General features: G+C 43.3%; 1 protein-coding gene across 3 annotated transcripts in view; it reads left to right on the top strand.

Annotated features, from left to right (window-relative positions):
- klhl29 (kelch like family member 29) overlaps positions 1–21,505 on the top strand; it is a 200,748-nt gene that overhangs the window by 137,815 nt on the left and 41,428 nt on the right. For all 3 annotated transcript variants that reach the window (XM_084378088.1, XM_084378090.1, XM_084378089.1), the window contains one exon: positions 9,832–10,030. In XM_084378088.1, coding sequence (XP_084234214.1) covers positions 9,832–10,030 — 199 coding nt within the window. The remainder of the gene's footprint in view (positions 1–9,831; positions 10,031–21,505) is intronic.

Below are 21,505 nucleotides of genomic sequence, written 5' to 3'. Positions count from 1 at the left end.
TGAGAAAATTGGCACCACTGTATGTCAGCAAGGTGAAGCTGTTTCCACTCTTCAGCGATAATTATTCATACACACACTCCAACACTGATAAAAGAGCAGCTGGGAGCAACTCAGGGTTCACTGTCTTGCCCAAGGACAGTTGGACATGTAGACTGCAGAGACCGGGGATCAAACCACCAACCCTCCGACTGATTGACGACCACTCTACCTCCTGAGCAAATGTTCATTTATTGAGCAAAAATATCAAACATTAGCGGTTTCCACCTTTTTATTTGTCAATTTGCTGCTTTTGTTTTGTTATTTTAATTCCCTGTTGAATATGTTTGTAAATTAGACTCGATGGTCGAATTAAATAAGCAGTTCTGAGATGTTATCCTGTATTTTGTATAATGGTTAAGGGGAACATTTCTGTATTTTCTGACTTTTTTTTTTTTTTTTTTTTTGGCTTACCTATTAATCAAAATTCTAATCAGTAGTCGAATTCATCATTGAAATAGTCGTTATTGCAGCTCTTGAATCAATTATGCACACCCTCCTGTACTCACACTTGTAAAAAGAGCGTATCCAAGAACTAAATCCACCTCCACATTCAGGCTGCGTGCAGCGTTTCCATAAGTTACATTAACGAGAAGCTGGAAGAAAATAGTTGTCCCCGCGTCATGTTTTTCTCTGTGAAGGTGATGACAGAGATGACAGAGGGAGACCTGTCCTTCCTTTCACCCAGCAGCCTTTTGTGGGACGATCCACAGACACATGGCTCCAATTAAAACAGGCCAGGCTCTGCCAAATCCCTGAATAGGACCTCCATTACGCCTTGCTTCAACATATTTTATAAAGGATCCTATCTTGCCAGGTGACTCAACCTGACAAAAGAGGCTGATTAATTGGCTCTTTGGAAAGTGGCCAACTAATGTAACAGCTAAAAAGGACAGTTAATGGCATATTTTCATGATAGAAAAAAAGGGGGCCAGCCTTGCCATTAGCAAGGACCTGCTGTCCACTCATCAGAAATAACAATGGCCTGCCCTGACATTTGCAGTCTCAAGCCAAATTAATATAGTTAAAGGTTTTACTTCATGTGCTTACAAGTTAGTAGTTATTATTATTTGGGGGATTTTATACAATTGACTCTGATTATGTGGTGAGGTGATTTTCTCTCTCTTTTTTTGCCTCCAGTACTCATTAAGGAGAGGAAAAAAAATCATTTCCCAGAACAAATGATGCTATCATTATGTAGTCAGAGTATAAAATTATCAAAGGACAGAAATGCTTTGAGGCTGTGTAGGGATATAAACTGACTTTTCCACTTTGTTTTACAATTCATTTACCTTCAAAATTACAAGTGACCCCTTCACCACAAGCATCACTTCCAATTTAGTGATTTTCTTTTAAAGCCACGCATTCAAAAGCAATAACTTTCCATCACTGTGCGTCCCTTAAGAAAAAGGTCGATTGTCGTCTTTGAGTTGAGGAGCTTTATGTCATCCTTGAAGAGGAAACCGCTGTAGAGTGAGCCAAAATGAACGTGTAGGGCCACCGCCAGCATGATCTGTGACAAATACGCACTCTTGAGGAGACGTAGCCGGGCAATGGAGATTGATGCAGCGGGCAATCTTCGCTTTTTCTTCTGCCTCTCTGCGCCGTCTCTTCATTTTCTTTTTTTTTTTTCCCCTCCAGCTCGTAGGAAGAAGAGTACATACACACATGAGGATTTTTCAGACAACGCGCAGGACGTCACTGTTCTTATCCCAGTCCTGTGCTCAGGCGTTCACACAAGACTGGAAATCGCTTGTATATGGGGCCCCCGGTACGACTCGCGTATTACAGAGTGGACGGGATCTGATGCAAGCCACTGAACTCCGGACCCCCATTCTCATCGGTGTCCTTTGTAGTCCCAGAGCGCGCTGAGTCCTGATGTGTGCAGCCAGTTGAACCGTAGTCACTCAACCAGGGCGGCTGCATATCCAGAACAAGTCAGAGGCATCTCGTTTCCACTGGGCTCTCTCATAAACTCACAAGAGTTGCATGAGCGACGCGATGTGGAGAGAACAAACAAATTATGCTACAGTACCTACATACAAAGGAAGCAATCTTTCAAAGATTCATGAGGAATAATAAAAATGTAGCTCACTATATCACAGAGGGGAGATGCAGAAATTGTTTGATTCTGCTTGATGTCAAAGATAAAAAACAAGCCAGAAAATCTTAATATACAGCAAGCAGTCATTCATACAAATATGTTTTAAATTCAATGAGCGGAGAGCCTTTTTTTTTCTGTTCTTGTTTTGAATCAAGTCATGCCGAAATAGGCCTCAGAGCTGAACACATTGCACCTGTCAGAAGTTGCTCAGGGCAGCAGTCAGCGTCTGTCGTCCGCTGCATCTCACTCCATCCCCCCATCCATCCTTCAGGCTGACATGCACACATAGGCATGCAGTGGCAGGAAAACACACAAACACGCTCAGCAAAACATCTCGTGAACCACAGTAAACTGCCATTTGCGAGAGCGTCTTTTACACATCCATTATGTGTTAGCAGGAGAAAACGCACACGCGTGTGTTTTTCACACATGAGCCTGCACGCAGTCGAAAAGGACGCCGAGCTGCGGTCAGTTCGGCTGAGTGGGTTTGTTAACGCTGTGAGGCTAAACATGGGCACGCGCTCTATTGAACACACACTCGTGAGTCAGTGAGTGAGTGTGTGTAGTTTTTTTTTTTTTTGCTGTTGTTGTTTTCATACAGAGTTGCGTTTTAAGCATCGGGGTGTCCATTTTTCACACTAAAGCAGACTCGTACTCCTATCTGCTCAGAGCAAAGCAAATAGATATGACCGTTCATGTGTCATTTATTTGACGCCGCCGCGCCACTGAATCATTTCACAAACAGACACGCACATACACACAAACACACACACACACACACACACACGCACACGCACACACGGTAAAGAGGCGTTAGTCCTGGCTGACAGTAGTGGAATGGGAAATGCTCAGTGGACATTTGTCATCTGTGTTAGCGGATGCCGGCTTCCTGGCTGCTCCTCTGCTGCCTCTGACAGATCTGAGAGGCTCCCTGTTAGACACATTATCCCTGCCTTTCACCAAGCTCAACCCATTCACATCCGCTGTCCACCTGCCTGAGTGTATGTACGTGTGTGTGTGAGGGGAAGAGAAAAAAAAAAAAGGTGAGGTTATTTGGAGCTGGGCTATGCGGCAGCATTTTCTCTGCAGGTCTAGCGAGTGACCCTGGCCATAGTGCATGTGCATGCTCTAACACCGAGAATGCCGACCTGGCGTTGATGGGTGCGTGCAAGATGGAGGCCATTAGCCCCAGACACAACAAATCAGCATCAAAGAATCTAGTGGCGATGAAGGCTGCATCTCCTCATGTGACCTGTGTCTTGGCAAAAGACTGCAAGGTGGCGAAGGGAAAGTGGAGGTCTGTGCAAGACGGAGGCGGGGACCTAGCGGTTGTATTGCTTGACATCCATGCCAACACGGAGGATGCACGGAAGAACGTGGGCGGTAAAGGTTATATCGCTTGAAATGGACGTATCTATTTTCGTGCGTAAAGGGAGCATTAAATGAGCCTTTAGTCCGCCAGCGACCTTTTGCCTGATGTGTCAGGGCCCTTAGAGAGCTGAAGTCACAAGGTGTTCTCTGGGTTGCATATCAGAATACAAGTGGATAAGCATATGGACTCCTCATGAATGATCTTTGTTGTCTGAATATGGAAGAGGGGAAAAAGTGTGTGTGTGGGCTGCAGGGCTAAAAGTAGCGTCTCCATATGTCCCCAGGCTCCGGTGGATACTTTCCATATGTTCCATGTGTTATTCTAACACCAAACTCCTCGGTAAGAATGTAACAAATGATGGTTTGGGTGTCTTTCAGTATTTGGCACGGACACTATTATGATTTCCATCCACTCGATGTCACATCTGTTTAAAAAGCAGTAAGGGATTGCTTGCATGAGTAGGCGAGAAGATGAAAACGACAGGTCACACTGCGACAGTGAGGGGACAGTGCATGAGAGCGACTGCTCGAGAGGTTGCTGGAGATGGAGTCGGAGTCCGCTCTCATCTGCTGAGTGCGAGCACGTCACTCATTGGTCTGAGTGTCGTGAAAACACTCAAGTTATGTGTTTCGTGCCACGCAAATGCACAGATATAGACAAAAATCTACCCCTTTTAGAGCACAGTTCATATGGCATGCAGTCGTCACTCTCCAGCCTGAGAGGATGATAAAAGCTTCCACTTCTTACCTTCCATCAATATTTACCACAGCTAAGCCAAGGAAGGTTTCAGACTGTTTAAATATCAAACTCCTCTGTTTACCTGTTGGATTAGCTTGCGAGATACTAGAAAAAACTTAAACTCATTTTTGACACGTAAAAAAATCCTCACATATCTAGATGTACAGTGCGTAAAGCACAGGAACACACACAATTAAGCCTCAGTTCACCAGGAAGGCACACATTGGGAATATTAGTGTAATCCCGTGAGTATATCTGTCACAGAATAAGGAGATTTCACCCATAATGGATGAAAAGAATTTTGACAGTTTGGGATTTCAAAGAGAAGGCATGGTTTAGTCGTTGGAGAATATGATTGAATGAAAGGAGCTAAACCGTTTAGAGCTGGTTGTAGATTTTTTTTATCGTAATATCTCAACAAAGGGGCAGGAGTGTAGAGGATGAAGGATTATAATGGTGCAGCTGTGTTGGTAGGTTTTCAAGAAGGACATGCCGCTTTCAGTAAAAGTTCAACCGAAAATCAAACATCAGATACGTGTTGTCATTTGCTCTTCCTTTTGAGCAAAATGCTAGCCTCAGCATGCTAACATGCTCACAATGTCTACACTAACTTCTTGATATTTGCCAAGTCTAATGTTAACCATGTTTGCCAGTTTCGCTAAGCCTCTTAGCAGATGAGCATGTGACGAGTGCAGATGAGGATGTGACGGGTGTAATTGGCCAGATTCAGGTCAAGTCACCAGAATGATTACATTTTGGACGGGTACTTAAATCTTCAAATTATCACGGTAATCCATCTGTTAGTCGTTGAGACAGGAAAAGCCAGAGGATCACCAAGTCATCCTGTGGGGACCACGTCTGCACGTACAATATTTTATGCTAATCTATTTTATAGTTTTTGATATATTTGAGTCAAGCTAAAATGTAGTTTTTGGTCTCCCCGCTCAGCCTACAAACACTTCACACAAACCATATTTGGAAGTTCAGCTTCCCTTCAGCATCCTTCATGTTCGTCCTGTAGCTGCAGCTGGATACACATGCACCTGTTACACAAGAATGGGGCCTTTGCCTTTTTAATAAAGCTGTAGTCCATTAACTTATTTGTAGCATCGAGGCACATGTACAACATGGCATTTAATAACTGTGCAAAGCAACAGTGGAATTAATCCTCCCCCCAGATAAATGATTAAGGTGCATTTACTAAGTGGCAAGTGATTGAAAAGAAGTCAACATAGTAATGAACAACATAGTAAATGATTACAGTGAACCGCCCTGTCCCACAGCATACATTAACTCCATTAGATGATGTGATTGTAGAAGGTGTTACCACCACTGATGGAGCTGCCATATACAGTACAGTAGGTTGCATTATGTGTAGTGGACAGGCACTAACCGACATTTAATGTCAACCACGACATACAGTCATCAGTCTGCAATGTGACCATCTAAAAATACAGGGAAAATGGAAATTAGCTCTCAAAACGATGAAAAAAGGTTGCGTGAAGACACGAGTAGTCGATAACAAAACAGTTTTTTGTGTCTTTGCAAAACACTTGATGTAAGAAGATAAACAAGAATCACAAGTTAACAATATCTGCAATAAATTCCTGCTTGAGTAGTTTCAATGGCTGGCACGAAGCAGGGCTCCTTTTTTTTTTTTGTGGGGTCTGACACTTTGGATTTGAATATTAGCAGCGAGTGTGCTACTCTGCCTCATTTCCATGCCGATATATGCATGTGTGGGAGGAAGAGCGAGGAGCGGGAATGGAGGTGCAGAGAGAGACAGAAAGTGAAAAAAGAAGTGGGAGAGAGTGAGTTAGTTGGAATTAGAGATGGAGAGTAATTCTTCTTCTTTTCTGGTATAAATAGAGGGACAGAGGAAGGGATGGAGGGAGGGAGCGGCATTAGAGAAAACCTGCAGGCATTGTCCCACCACACTCCACCGCACACGTCCATCCACGCACACACTCGGGGGATAGTGTTTACAGTAAAATTGAATCCATGGCTGTTTATTTAATCAGTGGTCAACCTCGGCGACTTTACATTGTCTTTATCTCTCAACAAGATTTGGAGTCAAATCAAGCTTTCCGACTGAATGCGCCAAAACCAGATTAAGCGTATCCATCTGCCTCTTCCTGCATGTACATGCGCAAATCTCAGCGTGTTGTCTGTACTGTATGCTTACATGTGGGTGTGTTTTTTTTTTCGGGTGGATATCCATGTGGTAGCAGTCCTTACTTTTTTAGCAGGGACCAGGCGCCATCTCTTTGAGGTAGTTTTTACTGCCATTTTAAAGATGTTGGCAAGTGAAGAGAGGCTTACAACAGATGTGGGGTTTGTGTGGAGCTCAGATTTGCAGATGGTACAGCAGGAGGCTTGTTTTTTCTTTAATTCATTTTCCACAGGTAAAGAAAACTTAACTTGGCCAGTACATATGCGCGTGTGGGTGTGGTTTACAGTGTGCCAAGACGATACTTCTGTGAACACTTGCGCACGGAGTTCATGCTGTCCATCACGCCTCGAACTCATATCCAAGGTCATTGCTATGCATCCCTGCATGCATTGCGCGAGAAGCAAGTAAGCACCTGTGACAGATCACGATTGTATTGCACAGTAGTACACACAGATGCATCCACAGTTACGGGCAGAGTTTCCAGCCCACCTGAGCCGCATCTTTTTGGACGGTAGAGCCGACCAGAATATTTGGATGAAACCCAGCCAACATGCACACCATAGACAAAATTCAAGCCTGTCCACCTGCTGTTTGCAAATGGGAGCAATATTTCCACATGCACCCCCAGACGCTTTAGCACATTTATTTCTGCCGTGCCACTAAGGGCACCACCTGGCCGAAACTGCCCCACATACAGCTTTAATTTAGCTCGGAGGGTCAGAACGGTCAGCTGTGGACCTATTTCAAACGACCCACGGATGCACACGTATGATCCCTTGAGCCGAACCTGACTTTAAGTACAGAAAAATTGAGTTATTTCCTCCTCTGATTGTACTAATTAAAAGGATATGCGGATTTCAGACATGTGTTATTAAAATGATTACTGGCTTTAATGATATAATGTCATAAGACAGAAAGTAGGTGAGGTTGTAGTAGAGCGGGAGGAAAGCTAGCTTGTAATGGAAAAGCAGAGCAGTAAGCCTGAAGCTTAAGTCACCTCCATTTGAGTGTGACATGACTCAGTAACTACTGGGGCAAATCTCGCACTATGGGGGCACTTTAATTGGAAGTAGTAGCTCCTCCTGAGCCAGTGATTCTTCCCTGAAGAATACCTCAATATGCTAAGTAGCTTGCTCTGACTTTACCTCCTCGCTGCGTTTTGAGCTGAGGCGCTAGGAGCGATCGCCAGTGTTTATGTGAGTATTGAGCTGTTTGGTTGATAAACTGTTGGGTAAGCTGTGTACATTCGTGGAGGAGGGAAACAGACAGTCCCATCTGCAGGAAGGCGTCTCACTCTGCACAGAGGAAGTGTCATCAGCAGATTTCTCCGGCTGCTGTGAAACCGTCACATCCTCTCTCCGGTCTTCCCGTTTTCTCTTTGTTTTACCCCGCATGTCTTTTCTCTTTTCTTGTCCTGCTCTTCTTCCTCCTCTCCTCCGCCGAGGTCCTCACGTGTCCGATCCTCTCTCTCTCGTGCCGTCCTCTCCTCCCTTCTCTGCTTTGTCCCTTTCTCTGCTGTCTGATTTCCTCCTCTCCGGTCCCAGGACATGGGCAGAGAACAAACGGGACACATGCCAGAGAAAAAAGGGCCTCAGGTGGGCGAGGGTGATGCTTAGGCAGAGTGTCAGCCTTATTATTAGTCCTCCCCCTGAATGATGTTCCTTTGAGTCTCTTGTTTTGTCGCTCTCTCCCGACGCGGCTTCAGTCGGTCACGTCGCTCTGAGCCGAAGGGTCAGCGAGGTCAATCTCCACCCAGCTCTCTGTCGCTCCGTCCGAGCTTGTTTACAGCTTTTACTGTCGACATAGATGAGACTCCCATGGGGGTAACGGCCCGGCACACATACAACTTATACAGACATACACACACACACACACGCATACACTCGAACAGTCAGCTGCCAGAGCTGTAGACAAGGTTGCCATGGCAACAGGCTGTCCTGCCTCTGTGTCTGAACACCTATACAGTATAAAGACACGTAAATGTGATCACATGCAGGGAATGAACGCACAGAAAAGCAAATGTTTGGGTTGCCATAGTTCAGCTCTTTGTCATTTTGGTTCACTGGACAACATTTAATCTCTTAAATTCTAGTGTGCAGGATTTAGGAGCAGTAATGGGATATGATATTCATAATTATGTTTTTGTATTTATGAATAGTCCCCTGGAAATAAGGATCGTTTGTTTTTGTACCATGTTGCACCAACAAACCAAACACTGACTCTGGAGAGGGCCTTTCCTGTTTTTAGAAGCTACCATAAGGGATAATGAGACGAGGGGTGATCAGTCGGCTGGTTGACCTTTTTGAAAGCCTAATCGTCACGCTCATGTCCTCAACTCAAACCATTTAAAGTGATAAAATGTAAGTTTCAGGAGAAAGATAGTTGATTGTCGAGTCTCATGGCGTCCCGTGACCAGGTTGTCGAACACTGACACTTCGGGTTGGCAGCTCGGGTTGGAAGTTGCATTTTGTCGCTTTAAAAGAAAATGTGCAAATAAATGTAAAATCAGGGTAAGTCAAGTCAGAAAGTTTATGTACTGTACCATCTTGCTTTTGATCTCCCCTCTTGGCTTGAATGGGTTGTGATTAACCTCAACTGGGTCTCAATTTAGCTGCAGAGGAACGTTTGCTGTCTGCTGAAAGATTTCATTTGGAGACGAAAAAAAAATCAAAAGCAGGAGGTGGAAGCGGCACGATACCCCCCTGCTGCCTCGTTTCAGCTCTCGCAGCGTAGCCGAGAGCATGTATGAAATCAAGTTGGTGAGCGGATCTTTACTGAAAACGTATTACTGAAAATGTTATCTGTGGTTTCCTGTTGAACCGTGATTAACATTTAATGACTTGTTTTTAGTTGTGTTTAGGAAATGTGCACGAGTGAACATGCCTATCATGGTGTATATATAAAAATACTGGCAGTGATTTAGAGATTATTTCTTGTCTTTTCATCCTTGCCATCCTTATTATGTCCTACACAAGTATAGAAATAGAAACCTGACACATGCAGGGTGTTAGACTGAAGCTTTTCATGGCCCCGACACTGACAGTAACTGATCTAATGGTCTCACTTCCATCAGGTTTCCTCCCTCTAACAGCACAGACTATTATGAAACATGATAGTTACTTTTCCTGTCTTATTTTATGACCTTTAAAAAGTTATTTTAGTACGGCAAAAAGTATCTGTGTTTACTGACTGTGACAAACAGTGTTTTAAGTCTGCTGTTTGCTTAATGTTGTCATAGAAATCCTCCTTGATCAGCTCTGCCGGTTTCCCTGTCTGCAAACACGTTTTTATTAGTGTTTGCTTTTGTTTCTGTATTTTTCTGTTGTGTTATTTGAGCATCGCTCACTGATTGCAGCCTTCAGTCTCTAATCCTTCCATTTCTTTCCTTTTTTTCGCCCATCTTCTCAGAATTTGTCAGAGCTGTTGGCGGTGGTGCGTCTTCCCTTCATCCACCCGTCCTACCTGCTGAACGTGGTGGACAACGAGGAGCTGATCAAGTCGTCGGAGGCGTGCCGCGACCTGGTTAACGAGGCCAAGCGCTATCACATGCTGCCCCACGCGCGGCAAGAGATGCAGACGACCAGGACTCGGCCGAGGCTCTCCGCTGGTAAACACAAACTCATACACGGAAACAGAAATAAACTGATGTGGCTTCTTTGGCCTTGATGGCCTGAGAGCAAGGAGGTGCACACGATCTGTACACCAACCAAAGTACTTGACCCAGAACAACATATGCAGCATCCATGCACCCACACACATCCACTGTTCATATTTTACTGCAACAAGAAAAAGGCAGAGAGGTGACGTCTTCACGAGGAGACCTTGACCTGCTACTGAATTGTATTGATTTCAGTCCACAACTGGGAGGCGATGATTTAGAGCTCCATCATGTTTTCCACACAACTACTGTAAATACTTAAAAGTATACGCAGGCGACGGGTCGTATTTCCAAATGTCAGCACAGGTTTTTCTTTCCACGATCAAACAGATGATCCGGTGCTGGAGCCAAGCCTGATCGAGGTTTCTATGAAAAGTTGAAAGCGGCCGACCAAAACGGCTTCCCTGGGTGTTTTTTTGCGGGCGTATGAACCCAGGCTCTTTTTTTTACAGGAAGCCCAGCACATAAACATCTCCTAACAACTTTTTAACACCAGCTACGAACAGTCAGGCCTGTCCTTGCTTTCTGAGCCACCGGCCAACCATTCCACTGTCTGACGGCCGCCAACGTCCGAGCCATTGAAGATCGTGTTTGTTTACATCGTTAAAATCAAAGAATCATTCATGGAAATTGGAAGGCGCCTGCAAATTGCTTTTGGCCGTTAGGTTTTTCCCTCAGGTCGGCCAGGACCCCACTCTTTCCCCCTGTAAAGAGCTGCCTAATTATAGTGTCTGCATGGTATTATGAGCTCCGCACCAGCACACCTTACCATTCGGCACAAGTTATTTTCTGCTTGGTAGGATAAAGATAATTGCCTCACAAATGGCACTTTATGGGGGGATCAGTTTACTAGCCAGCACTGTTGTCCAGCCAGTGTGTTTATTTGCCAGTAAACAAACACTGGGGGAATTGCGCGAGGTTAATATTTCTGCATTTTTAATTGCTTGTAATGCAGTCGCACGAGGCTTTATAAAAAATCATTTGCCTCACGAGAACAGACATTTGTTGCATTATATGTGCACAGCATCATCCCATTACTCATCTTCAATCCAGCAGTCTTTATGTGTTTGTTCTCAGCGTTTTCTTCAAGCATTTTTCTGTCGAGGCCCAGTTTTGGTATGTGCATATCTTACGCATCCTACAGCCCCATTATGCAGGCTGAAGAGCGTATTGATTCGCAGCAGCTCGTGGCTCTGTACAGCAAAATTATATAAATGCATAAATGCAACTGGGATGAATACATTCATGATGCTCTGTACCCCGATGGCTCAGTGAATGAGTTATATGTTTAGGTTCTCTTGATCAAGTTTTGAACTCCTGTGAGGCTGAAGGTCTTTTTATTACTGACTATCTGGGCCGAGCATTTTATCAGTGTTTGTGTACCTGTACAAGAAAGTGTGAAAAACTATTTGAGTTACTGTACGTGGTGTGCAGATAACAAATGAATGTAGCCTCACATTTTTCTGTAGTTGTTTGTATTCTTGTAGGCCTGAGTTAGCTTTTATGCCTGAACGTGTGTGTGTGTGTGTGTGTGTGTGTGTGTGTGTGTGTATGTGTGGGCGTGATGTTTGTGTGCATGCGTGTGCTGCTCAGCCATCTGCTGCATCGGACAGAGTGGGCCTCTGCACAGCGGGGTGCGTGGTCACCGGGATTGCAGAGATAGATGCGGGGAGTAGCAACGGTACCTGCAGGAAAGCGAGACAGATAAAGAAAAAGACTGGAAGGAGAGTTTGAGGTTGTTGGTTTGGGCCGCGGTTGGCACACAGAGGACGGGGAAATGAAGAGACGTGGGAGAACAGGAGGAGAGGTCGGGATGTGGTCAGAGAGGGGGGAGGGGGAGAAGGAGCCAGGGGGATCAGAAATGAAATTTGAAGGGCAGACATTTGATTGAGTTTATTCCTTGAGCATGTGTCTACTTGTGTAAGCAGTAAGTGAGTGTGTGGCTGTGTGTTTGTGTGTGTGTATTTTAAATGTGCGCAAGCAGATGGGGCACCACCTGAGCTCGGTTGATAAGTCTGTCAAGCGGAAAAAGAAAGGAAAACTGCCATCCGTGAAGCACTTCTTGCTGAGCGCAGTCAATCTGTGAACTTGTGAGTAACGTGCATATGTGGGTGAGTTTGTGTTCACACTGTGTGTGTGTGTGTGTGTGTGTGTGTGTGTGTGTGTGTGCTCATGGACACATGTGTCTGAGTAGCTCACACATTCATTTTTACTAATGATAAATCCGAGTTAAATTACACTTTTTCAAGCTAGGAATTTAATTTACTCTTGTGAGACAGACTGTTAATTAACATCCTTTCACTTCTAGAATTAAATCTGTGAATTTGTCGATTGAGGTTACTCTCAACCCATTCAACATTCATTAGTGGAGAGCAGCTGATACTAGATTACAGTGGCTAATGTCAAAAATGTACAATCAAAAGAAAAACGATGATGATAAATCGGCTGATGTCACAATTTAGCATAAACCCAACATAACCAGCCTCATTTTTAAATGTCAGTAGATCACCGTTTTGGGAAATGCAACAAGTGAGGCATAATCTGTTTCCAGTCTTTGTTGAAGCTAAGCTAACTGGCTACAGGCCTTTTATATAAGCCCTAACGGAGGCATACGCAGAGTTTTAAAGGCTCAATTCATAAGATATGGCCATAATTTTAGTTTTAAACTTTCAAAAAATTAACTAATATTGTAATCAGAATGTCAAGAAAATACCAGTGTTGACGTTATGTCAAAGACAAAGGCCCTGGCCCGTCCTGTCTCATTATATACACTTTATATCATCAAGAGGCTATAGTCTGTTAGCCCCTGTAGTTTTCGGCTTGGAGATACATGCCAGCTGTAAGTGTAATAGATGAACAAAATAACTCACTGTGTCAAGAAATAAAATACTCTTAGATCTATTTTCCTTACCAAACAGAAAAATACAACCTTCTAAATTTAAGTTTCTCTCTTTTACTGAACCAAGACAAGCTTGACTGCCTGTGATCTAAGGTTCCAGTCCAGGCAAATACTACGGCCACTGGCTCCACAGCTAACTGAGCCATGAGCTAAGCTACAGCTTAGGATAGCAAGCAAACAGCAGCAGTTGTCGGTTACTGGTGATATGTCTATCTTCAGATTTGCCCATATCTACAAATGACGCCTTTAAAATTTCTAAACACACGTTACTCTTTCTAAATTAGCACACACACTGCTAGTATTAATTTCTTCTTACCTATCTTCACATGTAACAATACAAATATGTCTATGATAAGCTAAAATAGGGAGCGCAACATCGACGTGTCACCTTAAGTTGTTATTGGGAATGTGTAACAGTGGCCAGTTTACACATTTAGCAAAGAAAAGTGGGCATAAATCTGAGTCGTTTCTTTTTTTAGCTCTGTTTTGTCTCCGCCAACTCCTGAGGCAAATATTTTTTGCCACTTAATCTGGCAAGTTGCTGTTTCCCGTTTGGTGCTGGTGTAGATGAGAGCTGCACGCTGTTGCTGGAAACAACACTGACGAGAAAACGGTAAGCTGTGAATTGAGAATAGTAAAGTTAAAGGACATTTAAAAAGCTCTATAAAGAGCTTGGTGGAACTGCAGAAGTCTTCACCACAAGACACACCTTTGCCATTACTTGTAGTCTTTTTATCTATTGTTAATATACATAATATAAGCCTTGAATTTTACATTTAGATGGGGAAGGAAAAAAAAGGCCTGGGGAAATGGGCTTTCAAAATCTTGTATACTTATTTACTAGTTTCATGTTTTTGCTAAATTAGACTAATACATCATGTCATGGGTAAGAAAACATTAATATGAATATTAATGGACTATGAAGATACACTCTGCAGTGTGTTCATAAGATGGAATAGCATGAACTTTTTTTTTGAGTTTCACAAAAAAGGCCGACATCTTAATGAGGACTTGCTCCATTAGCTGTAAGCTCTAAAAAAGTTATTTCGGTTGCAGCTGAATAGAAACAGCCAGATGGTTTCCAAACACCCTTTAATTGTCTTGTTTTCCCAGGTTTTTCTTTATATAGACTCCCCGCTGTGCTGCAATGGTGTAATTTATTTCTTTACAGTGGTTTTATGGCCCCGTTTTATTGACAGTTCATTTTTATTTCAGTCGGTCTGACAGGTCCTGGCATGTCACTGCATTGTTTCACTCGGCGTGCTCCTGTGCGGGGTTAATGGAACTGGCGTAAAACAAAAAAATGGATGTTAAACAATGGTGGACGGCGTTTATACAAAGCTCCCTTTCTCTTAGAATTACGATGAGGCAACGGTCGTAAAAGTCTGAACAACCAGCATGACATTACGTTTATTTTTGAGTTTCCTCGCCGACTCAAATCGAGACGGTCTGCTGCATCACTTTGAACGCACTTTGCATTCTGGAGCCTTTTATTGAGTTGATGCTCTGCCCATTAACTTTATTAGATGCCGATTAGGGAGCCAAAAAGATATTCAGCATAGAAATCATCTGTCTGTGATCCTCAAATATAAACACAGTTTTCAGTATGTTTTTGTGTGAGTTTTTTACTGATTTTAGGGAAGATTTTTCTCACGTCTCTCTTACTATCCTTCATTTTGTTGCTACAGCGGTGAACTTTTCAGGAAGGTAGGGGGCACGTAGCTGATGGGATTTGCTAACGGCCTCCTGTCTTCCTCATTTGGCCAGAAAAGAGTCTTGGGTGAAGATGAAAATTATGAGTGTCTCATAATGAATCCACGGTGTTTTGCCTACTGTATGTGTATCCATTAGCTGCTAATTGGTTAATTAGAGTGTGGATGTGCATCTGATTAGCTGTCATTAGACTTTCCAGGGGATCGGGGGGATTAAACAGCCGCCGGTGCTGGGAGTTTACTCACGAAACCATTTTGTCTTAAGTCACAAGATGCGCTCTGATTTGTTACATCCGTGCTATTGAGGAGCAAGAAAAGCACCCTTTCGTATACGTGTTGTGTTTATGTGTGTGCGCGCGCTCGGCCGCAACCATACATTATGTTCCCGTTTCCCGTCCCTTCGCATGTGACGCTGCACTCAGCTCAGAGGAGGGTGGCGAGCGCCAGGGCAAACTGTTAACTCAACCCAGCCAAGTGGAATAGCACTCAGACAAATGAGCTGTAATGACTAGGAGACGCAGGGGTCCAGCTCGCCTCACACTGTTTCTCTGTCTCGTTCGCACACACGCGCACACACACATTGTTAAACCTTTAAATACACACGCTGTAGGAGGGAAACCTTAAACAGTGGCTCCTCTATTTCTCGACACGTCTTTCCTGCTGTCCACTTCATCAGCTGTAATTAAGCGTTCATTTATCTAAAGGCAGGAAAGTTGGGAAGTACAGTGAGCACACAGCAGCAGCAGCAGGGGGTTTTAATATGCAGCGTTTCTGCACAAGCGTTTTATCTGTGTGATCACTCCCTACACTAGATGGCTCAGTTTAAATCTCCCTAGATTTTTTTATTTTTTGAAAGCTGAGATCCGATCCCTGGCGTGTGTTGCAGCAGGATGTAAGCCTCTTCCAAAATACTCAGGAAATGTAAATATTAAACGCTATTAACCATGTTGCATTCCTGCAGCGTAAGGCAGAGCCAAATAAAACACTGTGAGCCGGTTGTGCGGTGGTCTAAAATGGCTGGATTTTTATTAGATCAGCCCGCACAATAGCTCGGCTTGCATCCACGGCTCGGAGACAATAAAACCCGGCTGTTCTGTGAGGTCCCGAGCCCGTAGGCGTGACATTCATCTACTCGTTCACACCTCCGCCAGCCAGCGGCTCCTTGGAGAGTGGCCGTAGCGCGCCACCGCCACAAAGAAAAGGAGAGAAAGATTCACACCTTGTAAGGAGAACATAAAGGATCATCAGATGACTTCCCTCTGAAGTCTGCCACCTACTGCTTCTGGCTCGGGCCCGATTAACACCGTCTCGCCGATCGCCTCGACGCTTCCTCATCAAAGCCGACTGTATCTCTTTAACGTGAAATAATTGAATTATTTGCCATCTTTCTCTCTGGCTGCACAGCTTCAACGCCAACCATTAAGCAAGGCGATCGCGACGGGGATGCTTGTCAGCTGTATGGAAAGACAATTATAAACTTTGCATCTGTGTTTTTTTTTTTATTTTTTATGTCAGGACTTTGTTGATTATTGTCCTGCTCTGTGTAATTATTCAGCCTGGTTTGTCTTTTAGAGCCAATGCAGCGTGAGATTACTCTGTTTCACCTCTCAAACTGGAAAAGCAGGATGCAAGAGAGTGTGCCAGAAACGTCTTAATCGCTCTATGTGAGGAGTGCCCTTCAGCGGCTCCTCTTCGATTTTATTTCTGGAGACTGAGATGGTATTTGAGGCAGGGAGAAGGGAACAGAACGAGTGAGCGAGCAGGAGAGAGAGAGAAAAGTTGGATGCAAGCTATTCACCGGAGAATTGGAGTATGAGTTTTTGATATTCCTGCGGCTTATCAGTGAAATCTAGAGCAAACACATCCATCTCGGCTCATAAATGCAACATGGAGGCTGTAAATCCAGATTAGATAACCTCTGGTCTAAATGTCTACGGGGGCTGCAGCCAAAATTAAGGTTTCGTCCGCTCGACCTTTTGACTAGTCACTACTGTCAGCCTGAGCTACAGAGGAGGAGGTAGAGGGGGCAGAGAGGGGGAGGCAGGGGAGCGATCGCCGCGGCTGCAGCCAGAAAACTTGACTCATTCTGTTCCTAGAGCTGCGGTTCGTGCTCAGACCCAAAGCGAGCAGCATTTACAGGAGCATGGATCAGCCTCAGCATCGCTCATGCCACATCTGGCACCCTGACCTGCTGTACCTGCTGCAAGGCTGCTTCCGCCTCATCCAATATTCAACAGACAGAGCGAACCTGGTTAGAGCTATATCACTGCATGTACCGATGGTGGAGATTTGGTTGTTTGGACTGTGGGTGAATCCAGGAATTCATAATGCATGAGATTTAAGTAGTGAAAAGTTTAATAGGTCATTCATCCAATTCAAAATATTTTCTTGTGAAAACTTTCCTCTTGTCGTGCACGTCGCTCTGGTTTATTTGCCGGGATTTTGAGATATCTTCCTCTTAATGCAGAGCATGGACTGGAAGTGAGATTTCACATGGGCTCCTCACAGTATTGAAACATTTCTTTTAAAAAATTCAGCTGGAACATCTCTTTCCAGTAACACTGTCCCAGATACTCCGGAGGATCCGCAGAACAAACCCTGAACAGTTTCCACTGGGACTATTTCTTTGGTAGGAAGTAGTTCCAGCAAAAACTGTTCACAGCGAGGGTGTGGATCATCCTGAGCATTGGGGACACCGTTTCTGAAAAGACACAATGCTGTTGAGGGTTTTATTTTATTTTTTTATTTAATTCTACAATACTGTGAAGCACCACAACCCCATTCAGTTTCCTTGGATTTGGGTGAAGGTGGAGGCAGTCTCAGGCAAATAAAACCAAAACCGCACGGCAACCGCTACAAGTAAATCAGTAATTTGAATGACCTGACCCTCAAACATTAGGGATGCACAATTATATCGCTTTGTTATTATTATTTGGGATGCTATTCGATACTCACTGGGAACTACTCGACCATTATTCAAAGACTGACCTCGGTGGTGTGATGTTTTTTCCAGGCAGCGATAAAAACAATGAGAGAAAAAGGGTAATTCAATTTTTTCAGACCATGGTCACATGAATTATCCAAATTTGTAATTAATTAATGACTATTAGAATGTTTGAAAATTGACCCATCCTAGTTGTTATTGACCAGCATCGGCTCAAAAGCAACATTTCCGGCAAGATGTTTAAAAATATAATAGTTTAACTATTTTAATGTGTGAATGTGTACATTTTGAAAAGCACTGCTTGTCTGCGTCAGCCAGCGGGCCATCATGAAAAGCGTAAGCGTCTTTTATTTTTTCGATTGCAAAATATAAAACAGGAATATTGCACATGGTTGAGAGGGTTTACTTTAAAAATGTACTCCGATACAGTTACTTATTAACTTTAAAAAATATTATCACTAACGTAATCCAAGTATCACAATATTATAGTAATGTAACATGATTACTTTCCAATGCTTTTTTAATACCAATATATGCAAATAAAGACTCGATAATATGAATTTGATTTAATCTTAATAACGAGGGTGTATCCTGTAAGAAACATTCAGTTTCACTGGAGTGATGTGTGATGTTGTGTGAGACTCGTGAAGAGTTGTCATGTGTGTGCATGTGCTTGGTTACAGACTAGTTTATCATTCCTTATTATAACATTATAATCCTGTTCCTGATCCCCTTTTTAAGTAAATATACATATAATCTTATTACCTCTTTATTCCTGTAACTCTACCAGAATACAGCTAACTTTTTTAGCATCCTAATTATTTTATCCCGTTAAATGTATTCTGTTACTCCCCAAGCCTGATATTACATTTGTCATACTCTTAGCCTGCATCGTTATAGATTATGGGTTTTCAATGTTGGTAGTCAATGCTTTAAAAGGAAGACTTGCATCATCTGTACAATATAAGCAGCAAGGTGCGCCAGGAATTGAAGAGTGGTTTTCAATTTTGGTAACGCAAACGTACTCCAACAAATCCGTTTTCTCGGCGGTAACTCTGTAACGTAATGATTACTTTTTAATGACGGTAATCTTCTTAACGTAACAAGTTAACTTTCAAAAGTAACACTGCCCCACAGAGATAAGAGTTAGCTTAATAATATGTTAATTCCACTACATGAGGGACACAGTGTTCTTTGCAATTAGGTGGGGAAAAAAATATGAGCATATATCTGTATCGGCATTGGCAATCAGCCAAAAAGAGTTTGAGAATATTGGCATATTGGATATTCGCAAAAATCCAATGTCATGCATCCCGTACTAAACATAGTTTGAGTACACTTCACCAGGCAATCGTCTGAGTGCAGACTTTTTAGCACACACACTTCAAGTCCTGCACATCCGTATATATTGCACCTCCCTGGACCCTGACATTATTTGGGAGCCCTTTGGCCCCTGATCCTCACCATAGCAAATTAACACCCTGGGAGAGAAATCATAGGATTAGGAAGGGAAAAAAGCAAAAGAGAGAGATTAGAGAGGAGCGGCTGAGATAAGAAGAAATGGTTATGGACCAGCAGAGAGATATAAATGGCTCTGAGCCCTGAGAGACAGACTGCCAGTGTCACAGTGGCTGTGATACCCTGTGAGTGTGAAAGTCTTCACACTCCCAGTTCTCCCCAGTTATTACACACCAATGAATATATTTACACATGTATATTTAAACATGTGGCACATTTAATAACATGCACACAATGCATTTCTCCTCTTCCCACTAGACTAAATGGTTGTTTGTCATTGTCATCCTTGTGATTTATGTGCATAATGCCTGAAACAAACCAAAATTACGTCAGGATCATAATAAAGTTAAAGACTAATGAAAAAAAGAGCTCATACCCTCATAATCTGACTGTGGAAACAATTATTGGAGCGATGTACTCCTTCATAAAGTACACTGTTGAGTTAAATCCCTCGTGGATTTCTCTGTTAAAGTCTGAACAAGTCATAAAGGAGGCGATTTACAAAAAAAAAAACATAGGCAGAGAGAATGGAGAACAACTTTTAATCTCCGAGTCGTATGATGCAAATCATGCAAAACAAGCCGCAACTTACTATTTAGATGCCACATATATTTTGTACTTTCTGTCTACTGTACAATAGAGGCGTGTGGCACATAAAGGAATCAATCTTTCACAGCACATCGAGCTGAATTTAACCTACAGAATGATCAGACTCACTGGCAAAGTCTTCCCCTTACTGGTGGCTCAAAATGCCAAGTGTACTGAATGACGGTGCAGGATGCAACTCATGGTGTTAAAAAGCCGGACGAAGGACAGCTAAATCCACTAAATCAGTTTTCAATGCAACAGCGCTGATAAAGCAGGTGGATTTTAATGTTTTTCTGATTATCTGAATCAGTGTTTTTTTTTTTTTTTTATCCGATGACCAAAGTTGCAAAGTTAATGTACATTTAGTCAAGTAAAGTACAATATTTGCCTCCAAAATGTCGTGGGGGTGGAAGCACGCATACCTCAAAAATGTATTTAAGTACACTGAGTAAATGTACTTAGTTACATTCCATCAGTGTTTTCAATCATATCACATGATTTCCATCAGCAGGTGGAGTTGGAGTTATCCAGGTGTCATGGAAACTGCAGGTGGTCAAAATTCAGAAGCTCATTTTTGACTTTAGATACAGCGTTGATGAAGATATGTAAGTGATACAACTGAAGTTACTTGATGTACCTTCAGTTGACATTTCGAGCCAGTTTTGTCAGCTACTATTTCCATGAAATTGAAAGCTGGTATTTGTTGTAGTACAAACCACTTCAAGTCAAGGGAATCTCATGCTGGGAGGACATTTCTTGCATGTGTAGTTGAACAGGACATGAAAGTCTCAGCTTCAACCAAGCTGAGTAACTACTAGGTGTCTGTGTGTGTGTGTGTGTGTGTGTGTGTGTGTGTCTGTGCAACCTCAACCCAATCTCACAATGTCCTTTTGACTGTTCCTGCAACAAAGTATGGCTGGTTATAGTCAGAGGTGAAAGGTGCACGAGGTGAAAGAGCAGGATGCAGTCAAGGAGGATGAAATTGAGGAGTATACTGGGGGAAAAGCAAGGACTCCCGGGGATTTGAGAGACAACAACTTGAAGAATGAGAGAGAGGAAGAGAGTACAGTCTCTCGTGGATTGAGAAAGAAAGAGAGCTAGAGAGCGAGGGAGGTGTTAGCCGCAGGGTAAGAAAAAGAAAAGGAATAAGGAAAGCAGGGTCACAGCATGGGGCAGAGAGCAAGGAGACACATAACAAGGTGAGATAAGACCCAGTGTGGCAGCAGGGAAAAGGAGACGACAGAATCTTTCCGTTCTGTCTTCATCTTTCCATCAGCCTCTCTTCTGCCGGAGTGACTTGTACGTTCGCGTGTGCGTGTCCGCAGTGAGGATCCAGCTTGTTCCAGTATGGGGTAAAGCTGGGGCGGCGTGCTCCTGTCACAGATAGGTTTCATTTGGTTGATGTCAAGTTGGGTGGAGGCAGTACGCAGAAACTGTCAGGGGGTTCTGTGTGTGTGTCTGTGTGTGTGTGCATGTCACGCTCCGTGGGTGGGCATCAACTTCAATTTGAGATTCAGCTCTTACACATGCCTGTCCGTCCCTCAGAACACATATTTTTGGGAGATTTTTTATTTTTTTTCCTTCACCACACAATTCACAGCCTGGGATGACTCCAGCCTCCCACTGACAGATTTTTAATATTGGACACTGTCCAGATGTTACCATTGTAGTCTCTATTTACACTTCGTGCATACTGCCATATTTCTTCACTGCTCTTCTTTCTCACTCGAAGACCTGAAAACATTAGAGGTGAGAAATAGGCG

This window comes from Pagrus pagrus (genome assembly GCF_965226575.1).
Source record: "Pagrus pagrus genome assembly, chromosome: 16".
NCBI lineage: Eukaryota > Metazoa > Chordata > Actinopteri > Spariformes > Sparidae > Pagrus > Pagrus pagrus.
The sequence above is the reverse complement of the archived record's forward strand: the minus strand, read 5'-3'. Positions and strand labels throughout refer to the sequence as shown.